This window comes from Erithacus rubecula (genome assembly GCF_903797595.1).
Source record: "Erithacus rubecula genome assembly, chromosome: Z".
NCBI classification, from domain to species: domain Eukaryota; kingdom Metazoa; phylum Chordata; class Aves; order Passeriformes; family Muscicapidae; genus Erithacus; species Erithacus rubecula.
In genome coordinates, this window is record NC_136661.1 from 31,028,272 (window position 1) to 31,048,474 (window position 20,203).

The 20,203-nt window shown below is 40.8% G+C and overlaps 1 protein-coding gene across 6 annotated transcripts in view; it reads right to left on the reverse strand.

Moving 5' to 3' along the window:
• DYM (dymeclin) overlaps nucleotides 1–20,203 on the reverse strand; it is a 210,659-nt gene that overhangs the window by 157,078 nt on the left and 33,378 nt on the right. For all 6 annotated transcript variants that reach the window (XM_079330337.1, XM_079330336.1, XM_079330339.1 and 3 more), the window contains 2 exons: nucleotides 12,666–12,791; nucleotides 10,134–10,276 (listed from right to left, as the gene is read on the reverse strand). In XM_079330337.1, the coding sequence (XP_079186463.1) occupies nucleotides 10,134–10,276; nucleotides 12,666–12,791 (269 nt within the window). The remainder of the gene's footprint in view (nucleotides 1–10,133; nucleotides 10,277–12,665; nucleotides 12,792–20,203) is intronic.

Genomic DNA, 20,203 nt, shown 5'->3' on the forward strand with positions numbered 1-20,203 from the left:
CTACAGTTTGGCAGAACACATTCAATTACCACTGGGTCTTCTAGAACATTAGGTAAAAAATAACGATGGTTTAATCGCATTAAGGGTTTGTCTTTGTTGGTTTAAGACAAAGATTTTAGTCAAAGGCCTCATTAAATCTTAGATCATTCTGTGCAGAGCTTAGCTCCTCCGTGGGTCTACAAAAACAAGGAAGTACAACTATAATCCATAGAAATAAAAGAAAGATGGAAAGACTTCCAAGTTTTTTATGCTTAAAAGTAGGAGGAACATTTTCCCCTGTTGAACAAAATACATTAATTAGAAATACAGCTGTCAAAATGAAATTATTTGTGAAATCAATTCTCAAATCAGAGTCAAACACTTCAGTCCACATAGGCAATACTGCAAGCTTTTGCACTTAAGAACACACTCAACAAGGCTCAAGGGAAAACATGCTCTGAGCCATATCCAGATGGTGTGTGGCTCCAGTGAAGCTGTAATACCTCAAAATTACAAAATTAATTCTAGCCAAGATTTTCACAGTATTTTCTCTTATCACAGAATGGTTTGGGTTACAAAAGACCTTAAAGCTCCTCTTGTTTCAGCCCTCTGCCATAGGCAGGGACACCTTCCACTATCCCAGGCTGCTCCAAGCCCTTTCCAGCCTGGCCTTGAACACTGCCAGGGATGGGACTTCTCCTACCCTTCAAAATATTTTTTGTCTCACATTCTGCAAATTCAATGTATTCTTTGCATACCAACCACAATAAAACATGCAAACAACCAAATTTAAAACAAGGTTGCTTAGGAAAATAAAAGCACAGTTTTATTATCTGAGTCAAGGAAAAAAGCTTCTGTACAGATCTGCAAGACTGCAATTTTGAGATGCAAATATACACAGAAATGCCCACAAATATTGTCACTACAGATTAAAGAGAGTCAAGTATTCATCTGATTCTGAGTTTTGGTGCTGTTCAAAGATCTGCTTTCACAACACACTTTTGTTTTCCTTCCTTTCCCTCAGAGATCCAGCAGAACCTACCACAGTCATCTCCTAAAAGCACAGTATTCCCTTGCACCGTGCATATTCAAAAGACAGAAGGATAATTTCTACTTGCATTAATGAGTTGTTTATGGAGGTAGTTAATTTCCCATCTCCTTCTGGACACCTTTCTGCAGGGAATATTCTTGTCTCATAAGTATTATTACTAAATCAGAGCCATCCACAGGCTCCTTAAGTAAACTATTCTTTATATTTAGGCATTGTAGTTGAGTAGACTGACATGGCAAATTAAGGTTTTTCCCCTGACAAAAATACTGAAAGGCAAATAAAACTATTTCAGAACTTGAACTTATTTGATCATGACACAGAACTTCCACATCTAAAATGTGCCATTCCTATCACAAGCTCCTTCCATGCTGAACATATTTCATATCATATGAAAAAACTTCTCCTTCACCTTGTACATGTCAAAAAGTCTACCTTGAAGTCAGACTTCAAGAGTTATTTGGTGAATGGGTAAAAATACAGATTTTCCTTGCAGATGCACCAAAAAAAAAAAAAAAGTATCATCATTTCTTTCAGGGAAGGAGTAGGAAGTTAAAGGCGAAAGGGAACAGGGAATTAAACAGAAAGCACACAGACATCTTTTCCTCTACCCTAGTTTTATCTATAATGTATCAATAATAAAATAAATATAAAATCTGAAAGAAAAATGCAAAATTACATGACAACTTCACAGAACTGATACTCCAGTAGCCTACTGGAGAAAACAGAACACCCAGAAAATGGAGCAAGCCAATCAATATTTCCAGTCAGTCAGTGCACAGCACTGCCTTTCATCCTTTGGTCTTTACACACACGACCAATCAATAAAACCACAAAATTTAACTATAAAACGGAGTTTCACACGCCAGGCAATGTAACTCCCCTGCTCTGCTGAACATGGACAATGGTTAAAATGAGTGATCTGATGTCTGAATACTCCACTCCAAAACATGGCACAGACATCTGGCAGGACAATGAAGTGGAAACAGTTAATGTGTTATTCAGTAACATGTAATTTATTAACAAATGCAGCTTCAGATAGATTTAATCCATGAGCAGACCTGAAAAACAGTTTTTAAGAAAGAACAATAGAAAGCTAAAGAATTTGTTGTGCTTTATCAATGTTCCTCATCCCAACTTGAAATGCAGCTCAGTTTATCCTATTCATTCACTTTCCAATCTATCCAGGACACTTGTCAATAATCAGACATCAAGTTTTTCATGACATGGCATCAGTTCATCTAACCAAACACATCATTGTTTTTCCTGACCTATCCAAACATTTTGATGAGAAATCATGCAGCTAAATACCACAGCCTAAAGAGTTTAGTGCAGATATTTTCAAAATTATACAGAATAAATCCCTCATGGCATTGTAATCTATAGGTGTTGTTTTAATATCCCATATTAGTGCAAAAAACCCAGTCTTTTAAGTCATAAATGCTACAAAGTCTGCATCTGCCATCCAGAAGGAGGACCAGAGAAAAGTTCAGGATCATAAAACCCTAAAATAGTTTGTGTTGGAAGTTCATCCAGTTCAAACTCCCTGCTATGAGCAGGGACACCTTCCACTGTCCCAGGCTGCTCCAATTCCCATCCAGCCTGGCCCTGGGCACTGCCAGGGATGCAGGGGCAGCCACAGCTGCTCTGGGCACCCTGTGCCAGCCCTGCCCACCCTCCCAGCCAGCAATTCCTCCCCAATATCCCAGCCAGCCCTGCCCTCTGGCACTGGGAGCCATTGCCTGTGTCCTGTCCCTGCCTTGTCCCCAGTCCCTGTGCAGCTCTCCTGGAGCCCCTTCAGGCCCTGCCAGGGGCTCTGAGCTCTCCCTGGAGCCTTCTCTGTGCAGCTGAGCACCCCCAGCTCTGCCAGCCTGGCTCCAGAGCAGAGGGGCTCCAGCCCTGCAGCATCTCCTGCCTCCTCTGCACTGGCTGCAGCAGCTCCACGTCCTTGTGCTGCTGGAGCCCAGGGCTGGAGCAGCTCTGCAGGTGGGGTCTCACCTGAGCACATTATCTCTCAACACTATACAAGAAGCACAGAAGCCGACAGGAAGAACCTTTAAGTCACAGATTTTGGACTGTTTCTTAGGCAGCATGGATGGTCAAACTTCTTTGTCATTTGAAATGTGCTCAACAATGAACTTAAAAAAATACTGGTATTTTTTAAAGCCATTTCACGTTTATTGCTAAAATAAGGATTAGGTAAGAAATGAATACTCTTGTTCACACTGGATTATGAGGTGAAGTGTTATGGATTTCTTACCATCTACTAGTTGAAATTTATAGGACTTTCAGAAAAAGTTATATATAACTGGTTTTGTTGCTCAGGTTTGTTTTTTTACATAACTGATTAATGACATTCTCTAATTACAAATACTGTCTATCTGAATTTCAATTTCCACAACTCTCTAGAGCTAAGAAGAATTTTGAAAGAAATACTTCCTTTTCAGACATATAAAATTCCTTTTTTCTGTCTCTAATCCTTGCAAAATATCAACTTTTAAAACTTTGTTACAATACATCAGCTTGCTTCTTGGTGTCCTTTAACAAGCAATTTCCCCTAAAGAATTAAAGAAAAATTATTTTTGAGCCAATAGGTTTTCTCTTCTCTTTTATAATGGGTTACTTGAAGCTGCTCAGGTTTTGGAATATCAGGATAAATGTCAGGGAGATAAATCACCAACACACCTCGTGAAACTTGCTGCAGCACTCTCAGTAAACAAGCTGAAGCATATGGTTACAATTAGGGTTTGTATGACCACAGAAATCAGAAGCTCTAGTCATGAACCACAGCCTCACTGGGCTGTGCACTGATGGTCCCTGCTCCAAACAGCTGGCAGGCTACAGAGAGCTACAGCACACATCCCAGCACAACACAAGCCTGGGCAGTGTCAGCAAGACATCACAGAAAAGAGACTTTACAAACCTTAAAAACACATAAGCCTCCACAGTCTTAACTATGAAAAATTTTGTCACTCACAAGGGCGGAGTGGTGGCAGTCCAGGATCCACAGAGAGCACAACCTCTCCAAAAAAAGGAGAAAAACCTCAGAATGGTAAGGGTGGAAGAGACCACAGTGGATCATCTGGTCCCAGCTCCTCCTTCAGAGGTCATCCTAGAGCAATGGCACAGGACTGTGCCCAGGTGGATCAGGAATATCCCCAGCAAGGGAGACTCCACACTCTCTCTGGTCTACTTCAGTGCTCAGTCACTGCACAGGGAAGTTCTTCCTCATGTCCAGGTGGATCTTCCTGGGCATCAGTTCCTCTTGTGCCATTGCTGAGTCTCACAGAGCAGAGCCTGATCCATGCTCTGATACCTCCCTGCAGATACTGATGAGTCTCTTCAAAGTCAATGGAAGACTTCTAACAATTATCAAGCCAGGAAATTACAGTATAAACTGCTCTTCTGGGAATGCTTTGCTGTCACTACCATCAGTGTACGTGCAAAGAGTAGAGCTCACAGAGCAAAGCCCATGCTACCTGTGCAGCTAAATCTGATTAATGGTGGCTTACTATCAAAATAATGTTAGTGAAGCTAACAGGACTGATCAAGAATTTCATGGAATCTCAGGATGGTATGAGTTGACATGGGATTTTAAAAGCCATCTCATTCCAAACCCTGCCATGGGCAGGGACACCTTCCACTGTCCCAGGCTGCTCCAATTCCCATCCAGCCTGGCCTTGGGCACTGCCAGGGATGCAGGGGCAGCCACAACTGCTTCAGGAAATTTGTGCCAAGAATTCCTTCCCAATATCCCAGCCAGCCCTGCCCTCTGGCACTGGGAGCCATTGCCTGTGTCCTGTCCCTGCCTTGTCCCCAGTCCCTGTGCAGCTCTCCTGGAGCCCCTTCAGGCCCTGCCAGGGGCTCTGAGCTCTCCCTGGAGCCTTGTCTTCTCCTGGGGATCATCCCCAGCTGCAGAGCAGAGAGGCTCCAGCCCTTGGAGCATCATTATTTCTAATTATTTCCAAAGTAGAACAATAGTTCTAGTTTAAGATCTCTGTCAATCAAAGTCCCAAGAGCTTGGTGGGGCTGGGGCCAAATGCTACCAGAAGTGCTATTGCTGTGTAATCATTCTATGCTCTCACATCATTCAAATACATGAAGACAAATTAGATTTCAAGAAACAGAACATACATGACACAGTGGTTGTCAAAGGAAGTGTCTAAGAGCTTGATATTGAATACACCTCTGGCCTGCAGAGATTCCTACCAGACACAATGTATTTCTGTTTTATCGTGATTAAGGTAGAAGGTGAGTTTTTGTCATAAAAACATGAAAAGTCACAAAGGTGACACTGAGGGACTGCTTGAGCTGCAGCAACTCGATTTCAAACCAGGTTCTGTGGTCCTTGTGGCACCCAAGCACAGAATCTGGGCAGGATGAAGCTGCTCTGGCACCAGCTTGCTGTGCAGCTTTTGCAGACTGCCCCTGCCATAACTGCACAACCAGGAACACTCAGCTATTTGTTCTCAAAGTACCTGTGCTTGAAATGCAGCCACACACTTCGCTCTGTGTCAGGCACATCATCAGGGGAACTAAGTGAAAGATTAAACATCTGGAAACCACCTCAATCTTCCCATTCAGACAGGGGAAAATATCACAGATACAGCATCAAGAGGATGACACGTACAGACTGTAAGCAAGAAGGAACATGAACAGACAGAACTGGTAAAGAAAGCTCAAATGTACATTTCCATTGAGGTGGGCATGAACAGGCAATTCAGCACTGACTAAGCATCAGAGACAGACACCAGATCTGTGACACATCACAAAAGGGATCTGGAAGGGAGAAGCAAGCAGAGTGAAGCATTTGTTAGCAGAAGTAAAGGTTGATGAAATCATAGGAAATAACAGATACATTGTTGGTACCTTTTTGTGTGTCTCTACTTGGATATACATTAATGTAGATATTACAAACCAGGCTACATAAAATTGAAGAGCAAAAAGATATTAACATAAAATATTAAATATTATTAAATAGTTTTCTTGTAAAGTTAAAAATTACCATGCAAATGTTTCTATGAACCAGAGAGTAGCACCAAAAAAAAGAAAAAGGAATAAGCTATAGTATATATAAATCACAGATGTACAACAGAGGTCTGATACCTTCAGGTATCCTAATGCTGAACAGTATAATGCAGGGTAAAGCATACACTTACTTGCCTGATATAAAGTCTTTAATGGCCAGGAATTTTTCTCCAGTTCCAACCAAAGAATATAGACAGAAAACAAGCCATCACTGACCACCACACACTGAATTCTGCAATTTCTATTAATGTTACAAAAGTACATTTGTGTGGCAGATTAGTTATGATGATGACTTAGGTGATTAATGAAGCTGAATCCGGTTACTGACTCTGGCTGAGTTCCTTACAGATACAGCATTGTACCCCTCACATCTATAAACACCCTAACAGCACAAACCAAGTCAATTAGATCCCACTGTTGCAGTAACTCTTTACTTCTGCCAGATGCATTAGTGTCTGGAGTTGTTTTTAATAGCAAAGTATAAACTGGATCAACTATTTCAAAGGAAACCATTTAAACTGAGTTATTTTTCAACAGTCTCGAGTAGCACTATCATTTCCCTGTCTTAGCACATCATCTGCTTGGCAGTTCTTCACTCTAACAAGGATTTTATTTTGCAAGCAATAAAATGACTAATTAAAAAAAAAATTGCTTGTCCACAAAAAGTTGTCTCAACTTAGTTGACTGTAGACTACGAATTGGCAAGCGTTAATAAATCTCAACAAAAAAGAAGAGGGAACTTAAAGCCAACAAAAACAACTTGGGTTTGAGGGTAAGTTCGTTCAATGTGCTTTGTGAACCAAGAATAATTAATTTTTAGTTTCTAATAAATGAGTTTCTAATATCTGAACTCTACTGCCACGCATATTAATGTCATTTATGCTTCACAACACTGCCCCAGATCTAGCAGCACTTTACAATTACTTTGCACACCTACTGAAAGACCACAAAGACAATGCAAGGTTGACTCAGTAGAGAAAAATCTCCTTTCCGAAGTCACAAAAATAAATACCATTATTTTTCCCCTCCTTCAAAAACCACCATTGTTTCTTTAATTATTGGAGCATAACAGAATTGGCAGGACAATCCAATCCAGGTATTTTATATCCAGGATGGAAAAAGGTCCTTGCACAGAGGTAACCTGGACCCAGTCAGAGGCCAAACCCAGAAGTAATCGGTGTGAGGATGTTGGTTGTGTGGTTTCAGAGTTAAGGAAGCTGATGAGAGGAAGAAAAACAGGCTACCAAGGATGAGATGCAGGAGAAGGTTAACTGTGGGAAAGGGTAAAATTCTGCTCATATTGTGTATAATTATCACTCCTGCTGAACCACAAGGAAGGAAAAGGAGGGTGGATCTAAAATATGGTGCTTATAAGAGTTTGTTGATCTCCTGCTGCAGTGCAAGTGACTACAAAATACGAATAACATTATAAATGATCATGACTGTGGAATCAAGTAAAATAACTAACAAGTACCATAATTATTTTAGGACTCAAAATTTCATATTAAAAGTATTTTTCTTAAACCAGGCTCCTATCTCCCCTCATCCTAAGTAGATTATATTTACTTCAGTAAACTTACTTTAAACATTATGTAGCATCTAAAAGGCACTGAGCAACACAGAAGTGAGTTTTCAATTCTCCCGTTCTTCTTTCAATCTCTATCACATAACAATTACAAAACTCACAGAAGTAATACAATACAGAAATAACATCAAAGCTTTCCACAGATGTTCATTGCTCAAAATTTGCTTTTGTTCCCGAACAGACTATCAACTTATTTTGCTGCATCTCCACTTATGCTGCATGCTATTGATGTACCTGAGGCTATATGAACCAAAGTACTGATTTGATAAGAGTTGATTCAGAGATAAGACAGGCAAATATGCCATTTACTCTACAATCCTACTGTGTCCACATTTTGCCTATAGTCCAACATATATATAGGCAAATAATTTTTAAAAAAATCTCAACCAACTCTCAGGGCATGGATAGAAAAAACATTTATATTTTCTAACAGAATGTGGTACTTTTTTTTCCCTTTTCCCAGGTAGGAAATTAGAAAGCTCTTTAAAAAGGCTCCTCTTCTTAAAGCTTTAAATGAAGACACTTAATTTGCCAGGCTAAGAGATGGCACTTCAGGTACTCATGAAAGAAGCAAGAAAACAAGCGTAGGCGTATGCCAAGGTAGTTGCTAAGGGAATGGTTCAAGAGGAGTGAAGGAGGTGGGAGTGTAGGAAGAGACAAGAACAGATGTAGGCTGAAATCTTAAGAGTTTGCACTAAGAAATGGAAACTTAATATACAACGAGTAAAAAGTCATGGGGGTTATCATGTGAGAAGTGCTACAGAGGGAGGCTGGAGTGGTGGCAATATGGATGGATTTACAAATCAGTCAAGTAATGAGGGGAGGGGAAGAAGTGTTTTCTCTGTAGCAGCACTGAGACAGAAACACACTAGAGAGATCAGAAGTAATAACAACATAAATGACAACAATTATTCAGGTAATAACATGTACCAAAACATGCAGCAAAAACTGCACACCTACAAACCAGATACTGAAAACTGCTTTAGAAAAACATGTTAAGAGCAATCCCCCCTTGCAAATGCAATGAAGGAAAAGAATATACCTGATGGGACTCTCGAATAAAACACTGTAAGGAACCATTTAATTAATCTGGTGTGCGTGTAAGTGAATTGCAAACCAAGGCAGTGCTTCGTGCTGGGTTTACGTTAGGGACACGAGGCAGGCGCGGCCCCGGAGGGTGTAGCCCGGAGAGCAGAGGAGCAGCAGAAAGGCAGCAGAAAGGCAGAAGAAAAGCAGCAGAAAAGCAGCAGAAAAGTAGCAGAAAAGCAGCAGAAAAGCAGCAGAAAGGCAGCAGAAAGGCAGCAGAAAGGCAGCAGAAAAGCAGCAGAAAGGCAGCAGAAAAGCAGCAGAAAGGCAGAAGAAAAGCAGCAGAAAGGCAGCAGAAAAGCAGCAGAAAAGCAGCAGAAAAGCAGCAGAAAGGCAGCAGAAAGGCAGCAGAAAAGCAGCAGAAAGGCAGCAGAAAGGCAGCAGAAAAGCAGCAGAAAAGCAGCAGAAAAGCAGCAGAAAGGCAGCAGAAAGGCAGCCGTGCGCTTCTGCTGCCGCCGTGAGGAGAGACGCGGGCACTGCCTCCCGCTGCAAATTCTGGCAGACCCCTTGCGGCCGGAACTTTAATATTCCCGCAGGAGGCTGCCAGTGAATTGATTTCACAAAAGAGCTAAATAAATAGTATCGGTTTTAACAGCAGCTGACTTGCAAAGTGTTCTCCAGTTTATCGGGGAGAAAGAAAATAATATCCACCTTTGCTGTTAGCACTGTATTATGTTTTATCCTCATTCAGTGGAAAAGAAAAAACCTTTAGGACAGATTTTTAAATACCAGTAAAACACATCTGGTGTGGGGAAGCAGCCACCAACCAAAACGGAGTATACAGTGTAAAAAAAATGAGAAACCTTTTTCTGAACAAGCTATTCTTCAGGCAGTATTTCTCTACAGCAAAGTCTGGGAAAGGTCAGAATCTAGTCATACTTATCAGGAAAAAACATTAGTCAACTTACTGGGAAAGGCACAGTATGTTACAAAAATTCCTATCTAGGTTGCTCCCTTACATCAAAGAAACCTCCTGGGAGAGACCCCTTGGGACCACCTAGCACAATCTTTTGCTCAAGCAGAGCCATAGAGCAGGTCACCACATCCACTGAGTAATTGTAAAGAATAAAATGTGCACATAAAACTATTTCTTGCAACATTTAAAGTAACTTAAGTATGTGATTCATCAAATAGGGCACTACTTGGTTGGTTGAGGGGTTTTTAATGTGTTAGTTAAAAAAAAAAACAGGGGCTAGGTGATACTTTTACCATCTGCTGTCCTACAGGTATAATTGCTTCAGATTCTAACACATCTCAAGATGGGCCATGCAGGCCTGTGGACAGCTTTTCTACACTGGTAACACTTCCTGAAAAATAAATGGGCTACAGGTGTGTCTGCAAGAGAGGGCACACAGAAGGTGATACTTCATATGGTCTTAAGTACAATTTATAGAAAATCAGACTCACTTGCCACCCCAGATGCAATTCCATAAAGCAGTCCTCCTCCATCTGTTTGCTGCTGAAAGACGTGGGCCCCTGGAGGAGGGCTCCTCTCTTGCCTAATGAAATTATACAGCAAAGTTTTCACAAGTCTGCTGGTGTATGGGAGACTGGAAAAAAAAAAAAAGAAACAGAAAACTTTGGTTGACTCACAATTCACAAAAATTGGCACAACGAAGTCCAGGTAAGGTGCAAATGCTGTTTGTAGGGTGTTTGGCATTAAAGATGGCCAGTAAATGTCCCAGTGCTGACCAGAATGGATAGGGAAAGAACACCAAGGTCTTGCCCATGCAAAGCTGCCTGGACTCCAGCAGGGGTCTGCAGGACCAACTTCCACAGCAGGATCATGAAAATTGCCTTTTGGTTTTTGTTTTTTATATACTACTTTTAAATAAACCATTTAGTTTGTAGAATCATTGTATTCACTTACCTCAGAACACAACTGGAAAAACATTAATGCAATGGAAAGAAATACTGTATTTTTTCAGTTTTAACTCCATGCCCTGCTAACACAGAACAGGTACCAAGAGCATCTCTCCACATCCACAATATTTGTGTGTGTGTGTGCAGCTCAGAACCAATCTTTAATACCTTTTCATACATAAGAATTCCATAATGCTACGAATTTGAAAAGACCAATGAAACAATCAACCTCATACCAGTGAAACAAAATGCGTGTAGAATTTGTTGAGTTCAACTAAAAGGTTACAGTATTTTCAAAATGGAGTAGCATTTCCACAGAAGCAAACAGATGCTCCCATTGCCACCTGATTTAGAGCTGAAAAGACAGGAGCTCTGTTAGGATGGACCCTCTGACCCTCTGGAGAGGCCCAGAAGGTAAGGGGCTAATGTGCATATCCCAAACACTGATACATGCGTGGTGTGGAGCTGTGGAGCCAACCAAGGATTTCTGGGAATAACAAACAAGGACTGTTGGTAAAAATACACAAGAGAAAGTCCAGGATGTGGCTGGAGAAGGGCCCACATGGAGGCAGGGCAGCATTTTCTGGGACAAACCTCCTGGTTGTGGCTCCTGCAGAAAAGCACACCTGGCTCAGGTGCTGGGATGGGGCCAAGAAGGGCTGGGGCTGGAGGGGGGAACAAGCCCATCCAAGATCCCAAAGCCTCCAACCCATTCCCAGAAAGGTCTGGAAGAACCCACTGTGAGTGAGAACTGATTTGCACAAAAAGGGAGAAACTTCTCTCCAGGGAGGGGAAGAGTTAAAAGGTGCCCCACAAAGCCCAGGGCCCCAAGATATCCCACCAGTTGGACCCACATGGAGCCAGGACTGATGATCTTCCTCTTTTTTGCTTCCTCTCTCCTCCTCTCTGATCCAATTCTCCCTCTCTGTGTCCCTCTTCTTCTCCCTTTATAGCCTCCCCCACCTTTATCCAAACACCACTGCACTTAAACCGTGGTATTAGGGACAAACAACAAACACACTGTTTTCCATGCCAACTGTGCAACTTACTAATAAAACTTGGCAGATCCTCTAACTTTTGTCATTCATTTTGATCATGAACATGTATAAATCCTAGGTGTTTCCCTCTCCTTGGGGGTGAGATGTCACACTAGCACCCCTGCAACTGTTCATACTGCTCTTGATTCCCAGCCATCAAATTCCCACATCTGCCTCCAGAGGCCAGGCACCTGCTACTCCCAAATCAGACCTCTTAGACCATATACTAACTCTTCCCCCAAACATTCTCCATTTTCCCCCCAAACCCTCAACTCCTTCAACCCAGAGACTAAAATACCAGGACACCCCACATATCCTGAGGATCTGGCTCTGTTCTGCTGCTGTTTCAGGCTGAAGTCTGCCCTGTGCTCCAAGCTGAGCCTCTCTCCTTTCCCTGCATATCAGAGCAGTATCTGTCTCTTACACCTAGTAGAAATTTCAGTAAACCAGAGAATAAATACCTTTATCAAAAATCTGCCCACATAGAACTTGAAGTTGAAAGAGGATGAATGGGAGCCTGACTAAAATGCATGTAAGCCACCGTGAAAGCACTTGAACACAACCACCAACTTGCCAGAACAAGTGGTATTACTCACACAACCAACTTTTCCCTTGGCTAAATGTTCCCTGCAGCTCAGCACAGCACATGTCTTCATCTTTCCAAGGACTAGCTGCTTATCTGGATGGCAAGAAAGCTCTAGCACTTCTGAGGGACCTGACTTCTCTAGGCTGCATTGCTACAAGACTCATTGCTGAATAAGGAAACCATCCTGAAAAGTAAATGCTGTTTTAAGTTAATGAAACTAGTCTCAAAATACAAAAATTACTTCCAAACTAGTTTTACTGAATCTGGGCTGTGAGATTTCCACCCAAATCCCTCCAAGAGCCTTTAGTGATGTTCATTTTTCTGTTCTCTTTTCCTTTATGCAGAACAAGAAGATAACATTTTGCTGCCTTCTGTTTTCAGGTACAAGGAACCTAAAGAAGCAACCAGCAGTGTTTGCTTTGCCCTTAGGCAGCACCCCAGAGCAGGACATACCATCGACCATGCATCAGGTATCTGTGAATGATGCTCTCTCGCAGAATCTCTTTGTGGAATAATTGGCAGGAGAGGAACACAATGAGAGTTGTCACGGCTTCCAAAGAAATGCTGTATGTAATATCTCTGCAGAATAAAGGGAAAAGCACAGAGATTAATCTATTGGGCTGTTTACAAGCTGATTTCCAAGAATACTTGATAGCTTCACCTGGTGTTATACTCTGTGTAGAACAGAGAGTTTCAACTGAGAACACGTAAACAACAAATTCAAGAAACACAGAACCATTTCATACCAAAAATGGGTTGTTTTTCTTAGAAATAAGCTCTTTTTTTTCATATGCCAAAGGAAAAAAACAGTGTAAAAAGAGGTACTGCTCATTGCACTCAACTTGCAATTGATACACTACACTTGTTCCTAAAAATAATAAGTATCTCTCAGAAGTGTGTCCTTTGTACTGTACAAAATTGTCACAAAACCATCAAGGTAAGGGAGGGAATGAATGTCCAGCTAGCCCAACACAGCTCCATCTGCCAAGAAAGCTGCATCCCTGTGAGAGGAATGCAATATACAAATGACAGCTCAAGTGTACAAAACACTCAGAGTATCAGGATACCGTGTACATTGTTCAGTTTTAAATGGTATTTTTGAGGTAACAGGGAACTAGAAAGTTTTGAGGTATTACAGATAATCACAAAGAATGAGCTGCAAGGCTTAAATACAGACACCAGACAGTTCAGCAAAGTTCATTTAGGTCAGGCTGATTAGGAAATGCTGTGCAGCAGAACAGATGACAGCCACACTATTAAAAATATCTTGTGCTTTCTGTTCCCACCTCTGCCTATAATGACTTTGTTACAAATCTTGTTTTACAAAGGGAGAAAAAAATGGCATTTGCCTCCTTAATCAGTAACAAATTGCAGACTGCAAGAAACCATTAAAAACACCATGAACTAATTTGGACATGAACCAGTACCATTCTTACTTTCAACCAAAGACCATTTTTACATCCTCCAAAAAGAGGTACCTCATTTGGTGCAACAGCACCATCCTGCAGTTCATCAGAAATATTGTCATCAACTACTGTTATTGATACCAGAAGTCCTTTAATGCTTTTCTCACTGTCACTATTTCATTTCCACAGTATACTTCACAATCCAGTATTGCTAAGTTACAACAGTTTCCCTGCAATAACTACCAAGGTTTTTCTAACCTGGGAGCTACTGGAAATTCAAAACTTATTTATTATTGTCAAATGTAAATATTTAATAATACCTCCATTTAAGATTTTTTTAAAAAACAAAACACCAAAGAACAAATCAGCATTGGTTTTGTTTAATCAGTGGTGCTAAATTTTTCTTTGTTACAATGCCACCTTAGAAAAATTTTATTCTCATCAGTTAGAACGGGCATAAGCATAAAACAAAGCGCTCTTTCAAACAATGTTGATTTGAAAAGTACAGTTCAATCTCCCAAAGCAAAACAAATTAACCCCAGAAAAGACAAGATTTTCAGTGGTCTCAGGATCAGAGTTGGTAAGGTCCTCACTGAAATACTCAGTATTTTATTTAGAATACATCAGTCTAATTTTTAACACAATCAAATAGCTTAATATTCTCAAGCATGCTGCCAGATGTGCTGTAAACAACATGCATGACTGTGAAATGCAAAAAGAAGAATTTCATGCACCACAATACAAAGACAGCTTAAGTTAAGCTCTTCTGCAGCAGGTCCAGGCTGGAATTTCTGCAGAGTGCAGTTATTTACTCAAAGCCAACAGCAAACTGGAATCACAATTTCCTGGATCACAATCCACAGAACTGCACCACCTCTCATACAAAAATGTTTTTACAAGTGAAGGTTGTGCAAACTCACTGTTTTTTATTTTCTCTCGCCTCATTTGAGTGTTTGAACCCCAAACATTTGAAGTTGTGGGTTGGGAAAGGACACACTGCCTAAGTAACATTTTCCTAAAAATCACAATGTCCTTTTGAATTACTTTTACTCTCTGCAAGTTACCTGACTTTTTGCCCACTCCTGAGGAAGTTCGCCAGTGTAAATGCTGATAATTAGATCAGGCCAGAGGTTACCCTCTGATCTGGTTCCACTGCAAACTCATCTCAGCCAGCAGCAAGGCTGCACCAGGAACAGTGCCTGCTCCCTCTCCACACCAGGGGTTCTGTGCAATTGGCCACACACATGCACCCCAAGCAAAGCAAAGAGACTTATATACAAACATATCAATTATCAAAGGTTCAGCCACCAGCAAAAAAAAAAAAAAAAAAAATTAAGAAATGCTTTTGTATCAAAATAAAAACAACAGTTTGGAAAGATACTTTTTTATATAATTCAGAAACTTATCACTATGGCAAAGGTTGAGAATACAAGAACAATGTCTCCTACCCCAAGGTGATGAATGAAAAGAGTAATAATAATAACTTCAAGACAAACTACAACATGCACTGGTTCACTATTCAGATGGGAAACAAATTTTGGGGTCTAGTATATTTTTTCTCCATTTCAATTATTCATTAATTCATTATTATTATAACCCACACAAGTGAAATAACAAATTTGAGGAAACATCACCAAATCATTTTCAGTTTTGATAAAAATCAGCATAAAAAAATAAACTAAGAGATTACTGTACTGTATTAAGTACATTTTGTGAGGAAAAAAAAATTGCTTTCAATATCTTTATGTAACTCGGATAGAAAAAAACAAACAGGTAAATTCAAGCAGTCCTAGTTAGTGAGTTATTCTCATTATCTCTAAGTTTAACACCCAGAGAGGGCAGGTTTAACTGTAGAACACAAACCTGCAGAATCTGTTCAAATTAAATATGCCCTGATATAAACACAAGCAGGGTCCTGATAACTGAGGTAACCCCTGAGGTCCAGTCACCCTGAATTCACCAGCACAAGGAAAAAGCTTCAGAGTAAAATTATTTTCTCCACCAGGGGTCAAATATATGGTTTTCTGAAACTCAGGCAATTCTAAAGAATCACAAGAACTACCAGAAACCTCTTTCAACTTCAAAGAACATATTGTTTATTTATATTAAGAGACCATATAATAGGGGGTCTTGGTTTTGATTTTTTTTTTGTTTTATTCAAAGCTATCAGTCATATAGAATGACTTTACACGGAATTTATGCTGATCTCCAACTTCCCCTGAAAACTGTTTGCTTGCAGATAAGGAGGAAACTAGAAATAATGAACTCATGTATCAATTACATGTCAAAATTATTTAGCTACTTATTTCAGAAAGCCAGAATAACTGCATGTTGTTTTGAGCTCCTGTTCCTTTTTCTTTTTCCTTCTCAAGTGTCTTACAAAACTAATAAAAAATCCACAGATAGAGCTCATGTTCTGTGTAAATGGACTTCATAAAGCAATGTACCAAAACATGCAGAGGTCTTTTCTTTCTCTTTTTTTGCATTTTCTCTTATGAGGATTCATTAGTTATGCTGAATTTTTTCATATTATCCTCTCTCTGTCCTTTACTACGGGTTTGTCTGTCAAAACACAAATTTTTCCTTATCCCAGGCAGCTGTCCTCCTGGTATCACACCTCCTTCTATGCAGGGACATCTTTGGGCTGGATGGAGCAGGTCCAGGTTCTCCCATGTGACACCCAAGCTAAAACTGATATCTGGCAACAAACCTTATACATAAACACATACTCTCTGAAGAAAAGACACATCATACTATATCTATCTGAGATTATGTTGAATTATGGATTCTCCATAGAATGTGGAGCTCTAAAAGGGAAGATTCCCCAATACCAGCATAACAAACATCTGTGTGTATTTAACATGCTTGGTGTCTACATTGCAGTGAAAACCTGATACACCAATGCATTCCTTCCAAAAGCAAACGATGCCAGATCATTTCAATAAAAAAAATTAAAATTAAACAATGAAGGAGTTACATGATTTATAGTAATCATTAGATAACAACTTATTAAATCAAAAGACAAAAATCAGAATGACAGAATGGTTTGGGTTGGGGGGTACCTTGAAGCTCACCCAGTGCCACCCTCTGCTGTGGGCAGGGACACCATCCACTGTCCCAGGTGGTTGTTCCAAGCCCCATTTAATCTGGTCTTGGACACTTCCAGGGACAGACAGTCCACAAGCTTCAAGAAATAAATTCGACTGAGTCAGACCATGTTCCATTTTAATCAGCTTTGTCAGGTAGGTAACAGAGATCCTGGGCTCTTCTGGGACCTCTGCAGTTCCTACAGTGCTGCTTTAAAGCAGACTGCAATTAGACATACAATAGAGCTGCTTTAGAATAAACTGGTGCAGTATCTAATTCTTCCAGGATATAGACTGGAGAGAATATCACTTCTCTTCTGGTTGACTCCCAAGAACATAAATTTTAGTTCATTTATTTTATTTATTAACTTTGGTGGCAAATTTGTAAATTAGAATCATTGAATCCTAGACTGGTTTGTGTCAGAAGGGACCTTAAAACTCATCCAGTTCCACCCCCTGACACCAACAGGAACACCTTTCACTATCCCAGGTCACTACAAGCCCTGTACAACCTCAGCCCAAATACTGTTTCCAAATGATGCAATAACCCCACACAGAACAAGAACTATGGTCCTGTTAAAACCACAGCTCCCCAGTATCCTGGCATCTGCTTTATTCATTCAAAACCATGTGGATGACCTCCTATCAGCATCACCTACCAAGAACTTCAACAATCTACCTATGTGTCACCATCCTGCTGCTGCTGGCTTCTCTCCAAGGCTAAGCACCGTTCACAAGTGCTTTCTGTACTCCCAATCATTCAGCTTTGTTCCCTGCCTGTGAGAGAGAGGTCTGTGACAGAGGAACCAAGGTGAAGCACAGAGGCACCATAGAGGAAAAACTCAGCTACGAACTCCAATTAACACTCTGAAGGCACATGCTGCTGTAAACACTTTAATTACTCAGTGAAATGCAGCTATTTCTATATCAGCACACAGAGGACTGAGAACTCATAAATGATTTCACACCTATAGAGCAAATAGCCTGAAAAGCCAGAAACCAAACTTCAAATTTCAACTCCCACCCCTAGATCAAGCCCCCTCCCTGTTCAAATATTTTCCTGAACTTTCACCCAGGCAGAGCTGTCTACTCCAAGTATTAAAAGGTTAAAAGGTAACCCATTTTCTAATTTAGGAGAGTTGCCAAAAGGGCTGATTCATACAAAAAGTCTCAAATCATACAGGAACCAGGTTTCATTTCCCTGCTTCCTGAGGGCCCACCAGAAAGGTGAAAGAGGAGTCACCACAGAGAATAGGATCAGTTTTGAAAACTGAAAAGCAAGTAAAATATCTGGCTATCAGTCTCAGGATGGAAGTACAACAACTGAAAGAGAACATGATCTTTCCTCTTGGAAACACTCCTAATTTTACACTCACTGATGGCACATATGCACTGTGGCAGCTGATAATGCTCTACACTCATTACAGCTGACTCCAAACATTTGGGAGATGTCCCAAGGGGCACTCAGCAAACACTGACTGGAAGCAGAAAGCATCTATGACATTTTGTGCTGCATCTCTCCACAGTGGATATTCTCAACTGGGAGAAGAAGGTGAGGAAACAAAAAGTTCCAGAATGGTTTGGGTGGAAAAGGACCTTAAAAATCATCTCAGTCCACCCCCTGCCAAGGGCAGGGACACCTTCCACTGTCCCAGGTTGCTCCAAGCCCCATTCACCCTTGGGCACTGCCAGGGATGCAGGGGCAGCCACAGCTGCTCTGGGCACCCTGTGCCAGCCCTGCCCACCCTCCCAGCCAGCAATTCCTCCCCAATATCCCAGCCAGCCCTGCCCTCTGGCACTGGGAGCCATTGCCTGTGTCCTGTCCCTGCCTTGTCCCCAGTCCCTGTGCAGCTCTCCTGGAGCCCCTTCAGGCCCTGCCAGGGGCTCTGAGCTCTCCCTGGAGCCTTCTCTGTGCAGCTGAGCACCCCCAGCTCTGCCAGCCTGGCTCCAGAGCAGAGGGGCTCCAGCCCTGCAGCATCAATAATATGGAAATACTCTAAAAGTAGTACCTAAAGGATTAGTATGACAGTCGGACTCAGGAGCCTTTTTTCATAGATCTGTTCCTAAACCATCTGAGACTACATGATGGTGTGTATTTTCACCTCACTGATATTTATTTCTTCCCTCTACAGACTGAAAATACTACAAGAAATTCTGGACTTTTAAGTGTTGCACAGAGAAGCCTGTATCATTCCCTATATACTTTACACATCACCAAGTCTTGTTACCAATATCCACTAAAACTATTCAAAAGACATTAGTTGTCAAACACAAGTAAGCAGCCCAAATTCCCATAAAAATGGACAGGTGCAGGTTACAACCCCCAGGAAAGAGAAGATGACTCACGTGATCTACATTAGACCATCACTGAGTTCTACACAGAGCCAGACCACAGGAATCACATCCTGCATTTCAGTGAAGCAGCCTCAATGAAAGGCAGACCTGCTCCACAGTCTCTCTATGTCTTTGTTGTTGAGAGCCAAATACCTGCAACCAGAGGCTTTCCAACACCCATAAAACACCAGATAAAGGTTCTCCTCCTCAGGATCTTTAGACACTTAAAACACTGCACATCTACCATTAGAAATAAGGATATGAGCGATTAAGAAAATCTTCAAAATACATAAATATGTTCTCTTTGCTGCACCACCCCAAGGTGCAGCAGCAAATAAAACTCCCTCTATATGAATCAGCTCCCTCCTAAACAGAGTACAATAGTCTTAAATTTTGAGGCTTTTCAAAGTGAAGCAACACAAATCTCTCTCAGTTTGGATGTTTTCAATATCTTCAACCTCAGTTTCAACAGATGGAAATTTGCCTTTGATGATCAGACAAAGTTGCCAAAAATGCAAAAGTCACACAGTTTTCCAAATAATGGAGCTACTACAATCTTGATAAAAATTCCTTGAATAGACTCTTTTTAAAAAGCACTATTCTGACCTATTCTTTTGAAAGTAACAAAAATAATTAAAATATGACATTCCTGATCTAGAACAGAAAACATTTCTTAATCTCTTTGCTGCTCACAACTGGCAAGAAAGAAAGCATAAACATTTCTCATCATCTGTGCATGGCACATTTCCTACACTGCAGTTATTTTGTAGAGCTTTATAATCAATTATATTGCCTTTCTTCCTCCTACAGTTGACTTTAAAGCTCCCACAAAATGCAGCGAGCATCGCTAAATGAATCAAAACATTGTCAACATTTAAATTTGCAAGTAACTAAGACTGCACCTTAAAACAACCATAACTAGAGAAAATAAGGGAATGTAATAGAAATATCTGCTAACTTGTACTGGCACCACAGGGTGCTACTGAGGAGTGATGTAACTAGATCACAGTATTTAATTTTTCCTCCACATGCATTTATAGTTTTTAATGAAGTGAAAATGCACTGATAACAACCAGATGTTCAGTTATGGATACCAGCTCTTAACAAGCTGCTGAAAGAAGCCTTTATAATTTAAAGCTTTGGGAGCACCATCCTGCAACAAAAT